A 15,231-nucleotide genomic window follows, 5' to 3' on the forward strand; every position below is an offset into this window, starting at 1 on the left:
CTGGGTGGACTCACTCTCCGCTCCCCCAAAGCCCCTTTTATACCAACACTAAATTTAGATCACGTCAGTGCGCTTACTGCTTGCCTTCTCTTTCTGTGACATTAGCGACACCATTGGACAAAACTATAAGTTTTTTTCAAAACAAACAGCCTGAACTCTGCCCACACCAATGGAAGGTTGCAAGGAATGAGCAACCAATCGTGACTCGTCTGTTCCACCCACTCTCTCAGGTGCTGCATATTCATGAACCAGAATCCCTCCAATGGGATGTCAGAGACTTAATTTTTTTTTGGAGTTGGCCGCTGGGGATTGGATAATTCCTGCAGAGCTATTCATCACCTGTATTAATATTGATTAGCTTCACAGCCAATCAGGTGGAGCATAGCGTATTAACAAGTCCCACTCCCAAAGTTGGGCAAACAGTTGTGAACTGATTATTCGAGACAGAAACTTCTTTTCACACATTCCGCGTTACCCGGTGGAAGTACAAACCAGAAGCTGGTTCGTTTCTACTTGCCTCCCTGTGGTGAAGGCATTCTTCAGTCAAGGAGGTAGCAATGGCCCTGGCAGACACCATGCTTCCTTCATTTGCAACTTTTGCCAGTCATGAAACATTGGTGCAAAAACAAACCGAGATCATCAATGTAAGTGTTACAAACCTGACGTCTGTGCTAAGATAGATTTGCATTCCACTTGTGCATCTTATTTTAACTTTATTTTCGTTGCATCTTGTTTCTGAAACTTTGTTTATTTTACTAGTTGCATTCTGTGCTAAAACGGGGCTGCTTTAGTCACTAACCATTCGTGCAAGCTGCTAACCTGTCAATTTATACCAACTTGCAGTTCATGCACAGCCGTGTTACAATAAAGCTGCAGCAAGGTTAAACATCGCTGCTGTGGACAGTTGCACGGTATTTAATAGATCATTACTGGGCGATCTTTCAGTGTGGACCTGTCTGTCACTTCGAAGTGTGTTGTAATCTTTTGGAGTTTCGCTTCACACAGCTCTAATCATGATTCACACATCGCTCTCGTTGTAAGTTGTTCGTTAACTCGGCAGCATCTCCCACTGTCACTAATGAGTTGTTGAAAGGCAAATTCTGAAATCCACGTTTATGAAAAGGACTGATCTTTGAGGGTGACTGATATGGGTCGGGGTTCCAGTGTCAGTAGTCATACGGTGCTGAAAGTAAAACCAGGAACGAATTTAAATGGGAACGAAACATGTTCCTCCTCAAGCTGTGCTGGAGATATCCGTGTGTTCAAGGGAATTAGCATAAGGAATGTCGTAGATCAAGGGGGAGGGGGGAAGAGGTTGAATCAGGTGAGTTCTGACTGTCATATATCGCCAACTCCTGTCAATTGACTGCAATTTTTTTTTAAAGCCGGCACTTTGAAGAAGGACAAACTGGTTGGGCGGGTTTGGTAAGCTCAGTGCATCAAATGACTCCACATTCGTTGGAGTGGGGGGGTGGGGGGGAACGACGCTCCCTTACAGTATAGTCCTATATTTGTGTATATGTGTGTGTGTGTAAACACCTCACTGATCCACTCACTGTTTTTCGCTTCGCTTCCAGCAGAGGTGGAAGGTTGACGAGTCCGTCTCCAAGTGTGGCTACCAGATCAGACCTGTCAACAGCGCTGCCTTTAACTTGCTCGAAGCCCCTTCTATCAAAAAGGAAGACGACGAGTTGGGGAAGTTCGTGGACTTGGACTTTATTCTGTCCAACACGATGGGCTCGGAGGCCAGGAGCTCAGGGGGCCACCATTCCACCTACCCTCTCCCCGAGACCCCGGAGAGCTGCAGCACCGTGTATGACAGCGATGGTCCGTACCCTCCGTCCGCCAACTACGGCAGCCAGAACTTCGCGGGCAGCCCCAACCAAAGCCTGGTGGCCGAGCTCCTCACCCCGGACCTGCCCAGCAGCTTCCCCGGCGCCTGTGAGCTCGGCCAGGAGTTTAGCATCAAAGCCTCCATGGAGAGCACCGAGTACACGGAGCTGAGATCGCCCAGCCTGAGCCACTCGCTCCCCAGAGCCCTGCCAATGGATCACGTTCAGCACATGGCACCGAAGATCAAGCGGGAGCCTCAGTCCGGCCAGTCCTGCATGCTGGCCGGCTCTCCCTCGGAATGCATGGCGCCAATGCTGGAGCAGAAGCCCAATCTGACTGCCACTCGCCACCAGTCAATGAGCCGCCACGCCTTTGGGCACCAGCGGCTGGTATCGGGGCCAATGATGCCCAGCAAGGAGTGCCAGGCAGCGGCGGATCTGCAGCGCCGCCCGCACCTCTCAGTGGCCCAGCATTACCAGCTGGCTGCCTACCCGCAGCCCCCTCACCCGCAACCCCACTACGGGCAGCCCAGCCCGGGCCACTTCCACGGACAGTTCAACGTCTACCGAGACCCGGTGAAGGGTCACCCAGGCATGCACGGGATGATGCTGACTCCTCCCTCGTCCCCTCTGCTCGACTTCTTCCCGGCGGTGGGGGGTGCCCCCGATGACAGCAAACCCAAGAGGGGTCGCCGGTCCTGGGCGAGGAAACGGACGGCCACCCACAACTGCGAGTTCCCGGGCTGCGGCAAGATGTACACCAAGAGCTCCCATCTGAAGGCCCACATGAGGACTCACACAGGTAAGGAGCTCTCCCATCACCACATCATCCACCGCCCTCCCTCCCCCAGCCGGCCTCTGAGGCACAGCAAGACTTCGTTGCAATGTAACCGCTGTGGGGTGGGGGAAAAAAATTATAATCAGCTCTGAGGCTTTTGTTTTCGCGTTATCTTTTCTGTTCTAAGTTGCGTGTCCAGTCACGCGTGAAGTTTTATCAAACTATAGGGTTGTCCTCCCTTTAGAGGAAGAGCATAGCTAATGAAGAAGATGCTGGAAATCAGAAACAAAAACAGAAATGTGTTGTTTAAAAAAAAAGAGGTGGGGCAGTCTTATTTTCTGGGCGGATACAAAACCTGACACACCGGCTTCATGAAATAATCCAACTGAAACTTGGCGGAACGTCTACTTGTTAGCTTCAAAAAAAAAGAAACGCGCCGTCGGCGTTTTGGAACGGTAACCCCACCACCACCACCACCCAACTAACTTCCTTGCTTTATCCCCCACCCCCTCTCTGTGTCTCCAGGTGAGAAGCCTTATCACTGCAACTGGGAAGGCTGTGGTTGGAAATTCGCCCGATCCGACGAGTTAACTCGCCATTATCGCAAACACACCGGTCACCGGCCCTTCCAGTGCCATCTCTGTGAGAGAGCCTTCTCCAGGTCTGACCACCTCGCCTTACACATGAAGCGCCACATGTAAACCGCGAGAACCGAAACTCGGACACACTATTTATACAGATCAAATTATTTACAATTTTTTTCATACTGGGTAATGACTAATTTATGTATATAAAGGATCGTTTTAAAAGAAAAAAAAGCACTAAATTATTACTCAGTATTTAAAGAGAGAGAGAGAGAGAGAGAGTGAAAAGCTCACCCTGCTATGTCTTCCAGAGAGAAACAAAGTATTACAACTGAAGACGCGAAACTCTGCTGGAGGGGGATGGGTGGGGGTGCCTTTATGCAAAAGAAACAGGGCCGGACCCAGTTGTACATTAAATGTATATATAGCCTATATTGTTTGGGTTAAAGCTGAATTCACAAGCAAAACTAAATAAAAACAAAGTCATACTTAAATTCCAAACTGTATTGTTGCAAAATCGCTTGTACAGGAGCTTATTTGCTTTAGGAATGCTCACTTAACAAGAAACAAGCTAAATGAAAACACACCTGTTTGTTTGGAAGTGGAGGGCGTTGGTTTTAACTGGCACTAAGGTTTTCATAATAAAACAGACCAGGTACTGCCTTGGATGAAGTTGTTAACCTCTTTTTCTTCCTATCTTATTTGTGTTTGTTTAGTTTGCATGTACAAACAGAACGCAGCAGCTCTTTTTTAAAAGGTATACTTGAAAACTTTTGTATCTTAAACGCAGTCAGAAAAAAAAAGTTCTCAAAAAGTAAGTCTCACTTCATTGTCTCGACATAAACTGAAGAGATCGTGTTCTATGCAGATGGTGTTGAAAGAAGTGTTCAAAGTGCAATATTATTTTGTTTCCTTTCCAATCGGGGTGCTCATGTTGACACCGAATTATCTAAACACTGGAACTAACTGCTGTTTTATTGATGGAAGGTTTTCGGTAATCAAATTGCAGTGTTTTAAGACTTCGTCACCAAAAACCTCCAATTCATTCATTGTATTCGTGTTTTGATTATATATATATAAAAATGAATAAAATGTAAAACACATTTGTTATGCTTTTTTTGTATAAGTATAGATTGTTTTGACGAAGGAAGCAAGTTGTTCGATCTTTCTGGGCTTCACTTGCAAGCTTTTTTTGCATTTTCTGTTCAGTTTGATAGCAATACAAATGACTCCTGTCTCTGCTCGCTGCAAGATATTAAAGGGTGCTCACTGTTTATGGAAACATTTCGAACAAAAAAAACAAAATTAACTTCACACTTATGAACTGAATTAACTGTTTCTGTCAAACCACGAAGAATTTCTGACCACTGTGAAGTTCAGTTACTCCACAAATGGATCTTTCCAGTGACTCCTAGCCGTATAACTTGTCCCGAATTGAGCATGATCTGTGTGGAAACCGAAGGGGTTGGAGCTCAGTATTTTGAGGGTACTACCAACATGTCGCCAATTCAAAATATGCTACCGAGAGATGATTTACCTCCATCCCTTCCTTACCTTTAATCGGATTAAGTTAATCGGTTAGTTGGGTGGAAGGGGCGGACAGAACTGCTTTAAATTTGAAATGTAACTCTTTGACACGGCCATAATGCTATTCCAAATCCGTTTTTGTTCTTCAGCAGTAATTGTTTCCCAGAAGTGGCTAGACAGGGATTGACGTCTCTGTATCCTGTTGGAGGCTTGTGGAGAAATAAAATTGATGCGCCTTTGACCTTAAATACACTATCCTGAAAAGGTTTCCAATAAATCATACTCAGAAAAGGAGATACATACCTATAATGAACGCAGAAGTATGGCGAAACAGCGAGTGAACACACTAGTCAGTTTCTTCTGCCTGGAAATTCCTCCATTTGAATGCAGTGCAGATTGGTGGGGTGAATATCTTTGGTTCCTGGCAGAAATAATCTCATGTGGAGTAACTGCTGTTGGGCAGATTTTGCTCGGGGTGAAGTTCAACAGTAAGCCAACACCGTCTGCAAATAATTCAATGATTAAATAACTTTAAACAGCCGGCATAATTCAGAAATCCTGTGAAACTTTGTGTGGTGGTTATTAAATCTGGTCTGGAGTAGTGAGGCTGTTTTTCAAAGGTTTCAGCGAGAATAGAGATTGTTGTCCAATTTAGAGAGCGCTTGGGTGCAGAAATGCAAAAGTTTTACTCGCCAGGAAGGGATTCTCCTCAAGAAAGTAATGAATTTCAGTTTCTTCCCTTCAGAATGAAGAAACCATTAACAAAAAAAATCACAAAAAACAAAAATTAACGACTACAAGGTGAAGCGAAATGTTTTCCATTTCCCATATCAACATTCCTCGTTTTCATAAGCAGTTTTCTAAAAATCACACTGCGAATATCTATATAACGCAAAAAGAGATTTTTTAAAAATCACATTCTGCTCAATCCAGCATCTTTTGGATGATGGATCGGTTCATTTTAAATCTGAAGCAGATTTTTGATTCGTTAAGCAAAGGAACCCGGGTAAAGGGCAGATATATGGAGTTAGGCTACAGATCAGCCATGATCTGATCAAATGGTTGAGCAGGCTTGAGGGCTGAATGACTTTCCAGATCTTGTCTTCCAATGGCGACGTTCTTATTGTTTGTTATCTCCATTGTCAGGTGAATATGGACTCACAAAGTGTACTGTAGTAACTGACTGCAGTGCATTACTGGGGAAGCTCCGCTACACTGCTGGAGGTTCTGACTGTTGGATAAGGCATTAAACCTAGGCTGAGACTGCTTTAATAAAAAGATGCTGTAAACCTGAACTAAAACAGGGAATAATAGAGAAACTCTACAGGCCTGACAACATCTATGGAGAGAGAAAAACAAACTTAACATTTCAAGTTGAAACACTCATTTTAGCAAGTTAAAAAACACACAACGCCAGATTATAGTCCAGCAGGTTTAAATTGGAAGCACACGATTTGTACACCCCAGTCCAACACCGGCATCTCCAAATCATCTTAGAAACAAGTCTTGTCTGTTTCCTCAGTGGGTCCAATACTGAAGCAGAGCAAGGGAGTTATTCACAGTCTTCTAACTGACCATTATTATTAAACAACTGATTATCTTGCCATTATCATATTAGTTTGTAGCAGCAAAATGCACAAATTGTCTACTTCTGATACGTTACAATGGAGACTACACTTCAGAAATTCTTAATTCACTGTGAAGCATTTTATATTACCTTGTAGTGTGGTACATATTAAGATGTTGCTTCTATATTTTGCACTTCTTGTCAACTCATTCTTAAAAAAGTAGAAATTGCTGGAAAAGCTCAGAAAGTCTGGCAACATCTAGTGGAGAGAAAGCGGAATTAACATTTTTCTTTCTCCCCATAGGTGCTGCCTGACTTGCTGAGTTTTTCCCACGTTTTCCATTTTTGTATCTGATTTCCAGCATCTACAGTTCTTTAGGTTTATTGTTTTAAAGTAAGAATAAATTTCAGATTTCCAGCGGCTGCAGTTTTTTTTTGATTGAAGTAGTTTTTACGTATCATGGAATAATTTTGACTTCAAGTGGTGCATCGACCTGATGTTTTCTTCTGTGCCAAAGTTTGTTTATAAAAATTGCTACTTAGCTGAAATGTTACTGAGTGACCAAAACCTTAAGAGAGTTAGACCATGAAGTCAACAAGAACCAATGTAGAAAGGAAATAAGAAGCTTTAAAATGTGCTTTTAAAATAATGATCTATATGCCATCTAGTTTATTGTTGACTATAATTCACTGTAAGTACTTAATAGGTAATGAATACCACATATATCCATCAAAACAATCTTTAATTAATGATTTGCAATTAAAAGAGAATACATTGGTTTGTATTTAAAATGGTTTAAATGTAAAAATTATACAATCAAGGAAGAAACAGAAGAATAAAACTCTTACTATAAGAGCCATTTTAGAATATTGTTTACCAGCGATAGTTCAATTTCAGTTCATCAAAATGAGTGTCAAGGACATGACCGTCTTTGCTACTACGTGCACTCTGCAATGGTTTCAAGAGTGCACATGAGGCAAATGCAGAAGATGCTGCAGAAACTCAGCAGGTCTGACAATGTTATACAGAGAGAAATAAAATTAACATTTTGATTCCAGAGACACTTCATCAGAACAGTTCTGATAATGGATTACAACTGCAGCCAGACCTGCTGAGTTTCTCCAGCACTCTTTGTTTTTGGTTCAGATTTTTAGCATCCACAAGTGTGCTCATGTTTGCATAGGATTCAATGCATGTAAGTGAAGAAATCTGAATTATTATATCTTTATAACAAGTTTTGATGTGAAAAATATGCAAGTTTGAGATAATTTATACAAGATGCATGCAACAGAGAATCAACAACATAACAAATAGCAAACTCAGTAATAATAGGCAAAGGAAGCACAATTTTATAGTTTAATTTTGAAGCACAGTAAAATAAAAGCATGTTCTATCGAGTCACATCATTCGCATTATAAGTAATTTTGAATAAATATAAAAATGTATGATTTTCCAACAACTCCTTCAGGCCACAATAATTTCTGTAAATAATTGTTACAGAACTTCACTGACACAGATTTTGCTGTTAGGAGAGAAATGGCAACATTAAGCCACTAAATTCGAAGAAAGCTACCACAAAGGTCCATCAAACTTTGTAGTGTGGATTTAGAGTCATAGAGTCATAGGGATATACAGCACGGAAACAGACCCTTTGGTCCAACCCGTCCATCCCAACCCAATCTAGTCCCACCTGCCAGCACCCGGCACATATCCCTCCAAACCCTTCCTATTCATATACCCATCCAAATGCCTCTTAAATGTTGCAATTATCCTAGCCTCCACCACTTCCTCTGGCAGCTCATTCCACACACGTACCACCCTCTGAGTAAAGTTTCTCCTTAGGTCTCTTTTATACATTTCCCCTCTCACCCTAAACCTATGCCCTCTAGTTCTGGACCACCCCCCCCCCCCCCCCCACCCCCATACCAGGGAAAACACAATCCATGCCCCTCATGATTTTATAAACCTCCATAAGGCCACTCCTCAGCCGCCAACACTCCAGGGAAAACAGCCTTAGCCTATTCAACCTCTCCCGATAGCTCAAATCCTCCAAACCTGGCAACATCCATGTAAATCTTTTCTGAACCCTTTTGAGTTTCACATCTTTCCAATAGGAAGGAGATCAGAATTGCATGCAATATTCCAACAGTGGCCTAACCAATGTCCTGTACAGCCACAACATGACTTCCTAACTCCTGTACTCAATGCTCTGGCCAATAAAGGAAAGCATACTAAACGCCTTGTTCACTATCCTATCTACCTGCAACTCCACTTTCAAGGAGCTATGAACCTGCACTCCAATGTCTCTTTGTTCAGCAACACTCCCTACGACTTTGCCATTAAGTGTATAAGTCCTGCTAAGATTTGCTTTCCCAAAATGCAGCACCTACATTTATCTGAATTAAACTCCATCTGCCACTTCTCAGCCCATTGGCCCATCTGATTAACATCCTGTTGTAATCTGAGATAACTTTCTTCACTGTCCACTACACCTCCAATTTGCTGTCATCAGCAAACTTACTAACTATACCTCTTATGCTCACACCCAAGTAATTTATATAAATGATGAAAAGTAGTGGACCCAGCACCGATCATTGTGGCACTCCACTGATCACAGGCCTCCAGTCTGAAAAACAACCCTCCACCTCCACCCTCTGTCTTCTACCTTTGAGCCAGTTCTGTATCCAAATGGTGAGTTCTCCCTGTATTCCATGAGATCTAACCTTACTAATCAGTCTCCCATGGGGAACCTTGTCGAACACCTTATGGGAGTCCATACAGATCACATCTATCGCTCTGCCCTCATCAATCCTCTTTGTTACTTCTTCAAAAAAACTCAATCAAGTTTGTGAGACATGATGTCCCATACATAAAGCCATGTTGACTATCCCTAATCAGTTCTTGCCTTTCCACATACATTAGACCCTGTCCCTCAGGATTCCCTCCAACAACTTGTCCACCGCTGACATCAAGCTTACTCTATAGTTCCCTGCCTTGACCTTACCACTCTTCTTAAGTAGTGGCACCATGTTAGCCAACCTCCAGCCTTCCGGCACCTCACCTGTGACTATCGATGATAAAAATATCTCAGTAAGAGGCCCAGCAATACCTTCCCTAGCTTCCCACAGAGTTCTAGGATACACCTGATCAGATCCTGGGGATTTATCCACTTTTATGCATTTCAAGACATCCAGCACTTCCTCCTCTGTAATATGGACATTTTTCAAAATGTCACCATTTATTTCCCTACATTCTGTATCTTCCATGTCCTTTTCCACAATAAATACTGATGCAAAATGTGCATTTAGTATCTGCCCCATCTCCTGCAGCTCCACACAAAGGCCACCTTGCTGATTATTGACGTGCCCTATTCTCTCCCTAGTTACCTTTTTGTCCTTAATATAATTGTAAAAACTCTTTGGATTCTCCTTAACTCTATTTGCCAAAGTTATCTCATGTCCCCTTTTTGCCCTCCTGATTTCTCTCTTAAGGAGGATTCTGTGTAATCCAAAATTAAGGACGGGAAAAATTTCTGGCTGTAACAGCTGCGCCTTTTTTGAGGTATTTTAGGTGTTGAAGGTGATTTCTTTGAATTCCAGGTGGAAAAGAAAAGTCAAAACAACAGCAGTTTTAAAAAGGGAGAGGTACAGACAAAGGAAACAACTGTTGAGGTCAGCGCAGGAGAGGGAGAGAGAAAGGATCTGACACCACAGTCAACCTGCACAGTTACTGCTTTTGCTATTTGAATTCGCTGGACACCAGAGTGCATCTGGGAAAATCAACAAACAGTGAAACTCACAACTGATTTTGGAGGAAATTGATAAGTGAATAGTTTTAACCAGGAGCAGTGTTTTGTAGAGGAATAAGATGGTGTTATTTTCTGGGTCTGTAGATTGTGAAAGATAGTAGAGTGATGCATTTCTTGTCTGATGTGGGAGTTTAAGGACAGTTTACACATTACTGAGGATTATATCTGCAATAAATGCTGTTGGTTACAAATCCTATCAGATTGAATGGATCGGCTGGAGAAACAGTTAGAAGCAATGAGGAATTTGCAACAGCAATGTTATGTGATGGGTGGCAGTTACAGGAAGAGGAAAAAAAAAATCACAGATACAGTCACATAGATGGGTTAAATCCAGGAAAGGTAAGAGAGGTAGGCAGTTAGTGTAGGAGTCTTCTGTGGCTATCCCTATTTCAAACAAGCATGCTGTTTTGGAAAATGCAGGGGGTGATGGATTTTCAGGGGAATGTAGCATGAACAGCCAAGTTTCTGATATTTAGACTGGCTCTAATGCACTCAGGGGTACGTCAGATCCCAAGAGATCAACTGTGTTAGGGGACTCTCTAGCCCGAGGTACAGATAGATGTTTCTGTGGCCAGCAGTGAAAAATCAGAATGGTGTGTTGCTTCCCTGGTGCCAGGATCAAGGATTTCTCAGTGAGGGTGCAGAATGTTCTCAAGGGAGAGAGGGGCCAGCAGGAGGGCATTGTCCACATTGGAACCAATGACATAAGAAGGGAAAAGGTTGAGATTCTGAAGGAAGATTACAGAGAGTTATGCAGGAATTTAAAAAGGAGATCCTCAAGAGTAGTGATATCTGGATTACCTTAGGTGCGACGAACTAGTGAGGACAGGAATAGGAGGATAGAGCAATGAATGCATGGCTGAGGTGCTGGTGTATGGGAGAAAGATTCACATTTTTGGATCATTGGAGTCTCTTTTGGGGTAGAAGCGACCTGTACAAGAAGGACGGATTGCATCTAAATTGAAAGGGGACTAATTTATTGGCAGGGAGATTTGCTAGAGCTGCTCAGAAGGATTTAAACTAGCAAGATGGGTGGGACTCAGGGAGATAGTGAGGAAAGAGATCGATCTGAGACTGATACAGTTTAGAACAGAAGCGAGTCAAACAGTCAGGGTGGGCAAGGACAAGGTAGGACTCATAAATTAAACTGCATTTATTTCAATTCAAGGGGCCTAATAGGGAAGGCAGATGAACTCAGGGCATGTTAGAAACATGGGACTGGGATATCATAGCAATTACAGAAACATGGACAGGACTGGCAGCTTAATGTTCCAGGATACGAATGCTACAGGAAGGATAGAAAGGGAGGCAAAAGAGGACCAGGAGTAGCATTTTTGATAAGGAATAGCATTACAGCTGTACTTCGGGAGGATATTCCTGGAATTACATCCTGGGAAGTTATTTGGGTGGAACTAAGAAATAAGAAAGGGATTATCACCTTATTGGGATTGTATTATAGACCCCCTAATAGTCAGAGGGAAATTGAGAAACAAATTTGTAAGGAGATCTTAGTTATCTGTAAGAATAATAGATGGTTATGGTTGGGGATTTTAACTTTACAAACAGAGACTGGGACTGCCATAATGTTAAGGTTTTAGATGGAGAGGAATTTGTTAAGTGTGTACAAGAAAAATTTCTGATTCAGTATGTGGATATACCTACTAGAGAAGATGCAAACTTGACCTACTCTTGGGAAATAAGGCAGAGCAGGTGACTGAGGTGTCAGCGGGGGAGCACTTTGGGGCCAGCGACCATAATTCTATTAGATTGAAAATAGTGATGGAAAAGGACAGACCAGATCTAAAAGTTGAAGTTCTAAATTGGAGAAAGCCCAATTTCAACTGTCTTAGGCAAGAACGTTCAAAAGCTGATTTGGGGCAGATGTTCACAGGTAAAGGGACAGCTGGAAAATGGGAAGCTTTCAGAAATGAGATAACAAGAATCCAGAGAAAGTATATTCCTGTCAGGGTGAAAGGAAAGGCTGGTAGGTACAGGGAATGCTGGATGACTGAAGAAATTTTCTTGCACAGATTTAACATATACCTCTCCATCTAAACCCTTAACACCACGGCAGTCCCACTCTCTGTTTGGAAAGCTAAAATCCTCTACCATAATCACCCTATTATTCTTACCAATAACTGAGATCTCCTTACAAATTTGTTTCAGAATTTCCCTCCTTGTCATCAATGTCAGCTTGAATCTGTCACTGAGTTAAAGGGATCTGCAGGCTTCCAGCAACAGTGAAGAGTCATCTTGACTCGAAACATTAGCCTGCTCTCTCTCCATGGATGCTGCCTAACTCTCTGTGATCTCCAGCATTTTTTGTTTTCAATGACGTTGTCAAGCAGGCTAAGCAACCAGTTACATTAAAGTATCATTGCTGACAAAAGAGTGAAAGTTAAATGCACTGCAATTTTCACTTGTAATTAACATCTTATTTAACATTTATATTGTAATAAGATGAACCTTGAAACATCATAAACAAACTTTTACAAACTCATAATGGAAGACTTTTACAAATTTAATCTTTGAAGTCAATTTATCTGCACAATTGCGATTATGAACTTAGTACATTCAGTTATACCTCAGTGAACAGTGATATTTTCAAGATTTATTCAGCAAGACTGATATGATATAAAGATAAGGTTACATATGTTTGTGATTTCTACTTGCTTGTAATTTTCATGGCAGAGATTTTAACAGAGCACCTTGTGGAGAAATGCAGAATCATGAATAGCAATTTCTGGCCTTCCGCATTTAATGGCACATGTGCAAACTTCAATGGTTTGTGTCAGTTTGAGAGGAGTAATAATTGTTATGGACCAGGCCAGACCCCCTCAAAACATTTCAAGAAGGTAGCCCAGACCCTACTATTTGTGGGCAGCACGGTGGCACAGTGGTTAGCACTGCTGCCCCACAGCACCAGAGACCCGGGTTCAATTCCCGACTCAGGCGACTGACTGTGTGGAGTTTGCACATTCTCCCAGTGTCTGCGTGGGTTTCCTCCCACACTCCAAAGTTGTGCAGGTCAGGTGAATTGCCCATAGTGTTAGGTAAAGGGGTAAATGTAGGGTATTGGGTGGGTTGCGCTTTGGCAGGTTGGTATGGACTTGTTGGGCTGAAGGGCCTGTTTCCACACTGTAAGTAATCTAATCTAATTCCTAGCTGTTTTAAGCAGGTGCAAGGTGGATATTCCAGGAGTGATGCAGCTGGTCAAACCACTCAGTTTGAAGCAAAACAGAATTTATTTACAGACTACCGAATGCAACACAAGCAAAAGAAAACCAAATTTAGAATAACACCGATTTGAAAACCTGACCAACATGATCTAACTTAACAAAGAGCTGTTCCAATTTTCTACAACATCCCATAAACACATCCCTTGGCAAAAAGGTAAATTCAAATGCGGGTTCTTACAGGGGAGATGTCAGAGAAAGAGTCAGTAAGAAAACCTCAGTTGAATCCGGGAACATTATTTTTCCACAGCGTCTTTCTTTGATGAGCAGCCTCAAACTAAAAACTAAACCAAACTAGAAAAATCCCTGAACTGGGAGGAGTGGCCACTCCCTTTTCTTTGTAGCAATATATTTTTTAAAAATCCTAAAGGACTCTTCTGATTGTTCACTTAGGCTGCATCTGTTAGTCATTATTAAAGTAGCCAGTTCAGATATATCAGCACCTCTGCCCTTATGACATCTCTCTAAAAGAACCAAGGGCAAAATAACCTTGTTAACTGGCAATATCTTCACATAATGAACTTTGACATTTATGCAACTATTAAAAAGAGTCCAATGTCATGTAAATGTGCTTACCTTTATTTTTAAGTCACTCTTTTAAGCTTTTACAACATGTTAAAATATGTTTATTGTCTTGCCAAATTGTCTTCACTAATCATTTCTATTTGCCACCACTGTGCACGATGGTTCCTTGCTGGAGCATAGTTGTACTGGTGTAGGTTTTCTCCAAATACCTGACTGAAAGGTGAGTGTTGGCAATCTGTTCAACAGCTTCTTCAATCTTCATTGTGGTGAGGTATTGGTAATCAGCAACGTTCTCTCCAATAAAGTTGTTGAAGGTGGATTGGTTGAAAATTTCAGAATGGAGATTGTTAGATTTTTGCTTGGCAATGACATGAGGGGATAAAGAACTATGGCACCTAAGTGGAGTTAAGATGCAAATTAACCCAATCTACGGTGCATCATAACTGTATTAGCCAATCTTTCATGCCTTCAAAAGTTTTTCTAAAAATGCATAGCATAAATTATGAAACATCAGTGGGATGTGATTGCTTTTTGAACTGTAAAGAAAATACTTAGCATGAGGAATTTATAATTAGATATTAGCTAATTTATTAATCTGGTTGTTTGTTTAATTACCTAAGAGATAGGACTGCAGATGCTGGAGAGAGTGCTGATCGAAATGTCAACTCTCCTGCTCTTTAGATACTGCCTGACCTGTTGTGCTTTTTCCAGTGTCACACTCTATCTACACTGTTTAATTATCTAATTGTACAAAAGATAATGTTAATCACAGCAAAGCATTTTTAAACAATAAATTCATTGTCTTAGGCATCAGACACAAAAAGTTCATTGATTTTGTTTTTAGCAAATTTGGCTTACGACAACATCATAAAGATCACACTCTTGATTTGGCATTTCTCTTTCACTTTCATCCGACTACAACAAATCATCTTAACTTCCATCCCAGAAACAGATTACCCACTTTTACCCACATAAAAAAAAGAAATGGGACATGCTCATATTTCCAATCTTTGTGGTTTACTCTCTGTTAACAATCCAACTATTCTGTTTGATGTGAATGTGACATTTTTCTGGCTTATTGAGGCATGCATCCAAAGATTGAATCGAGTCTTCCCCCACCCCTGATATAGGCTTTCCCCACCCTGGTATAACTATAAAGGAGGTGTTGTTTCTGTGCAAGAACATCTTGATGTCACCAATTATATAAAATTTTAACATGTTCTGCATTAAAAATCTACATGTTTCATGCAGACCACCAGGAGTCTATTCTAAACATTATCAGTTCATAAACTCACTTCACCCTTATCCATTCAACTGTTGTTATGGACATGCACAAAAATGAGTTACTGTCGCACATTTTCAGTTTTGTTCCA

General features: G+C 41.7%; 1 protein-coding gene across 2 annotated transcripts; it reads left to right on the forward strand.

Moving 5' to 3' along the window:
• Window positions 1-406: 406 nt before the first annotated feature.
• klf17 (Kruppel like factor 17) lies at window positions 407-4,271 on the forward strand. 2 transcript variants are annotated; one of them, XM_072574413.1, is made up of 3 exons: window positions 407-644; window positions 1,578-2,634; window positions 3,136-4,271. In XM_072574413.1, exons 1-3 carry the CDS (start codon window positions 558-560, stop codon window positions 3,309-3,311), a joined length of 1,320 nt encoding a protein of 439 aa, XP_072430514.1. In that variant the 5' UTR covers window positions 407-557; the 3' UTR covers window positions 3,312-4,271. The 2 variants fall into 2 exon arrangements, with proteins under 2 accessions (XP_072430514.1, XP_072430515.1); XM_072574414.1 differs by having other exon boundaries at window positions 1,581-2,634; window positions 3,136-4,270.
• Window positions 4,272-15,231: the final 10,960 nt, after the last annotated feature.

The sequence above is a fragment of the Chiloscyllium punctatum genome, chromosome 7 (assembly GCF_047496795.1).
Source record: "Chiloscyllium punctatum isolate Juve2018m chromosome 7, sChiPun1.3, whole genome shotgun sequence".
Lineage (NCBI taxonomy): Eukaryota > Metazoa > Chordata > Chondrichthyes > Orectolobiformes > Hemiscylliidae > Chiloscyllium > Chiloscyllium punctatum.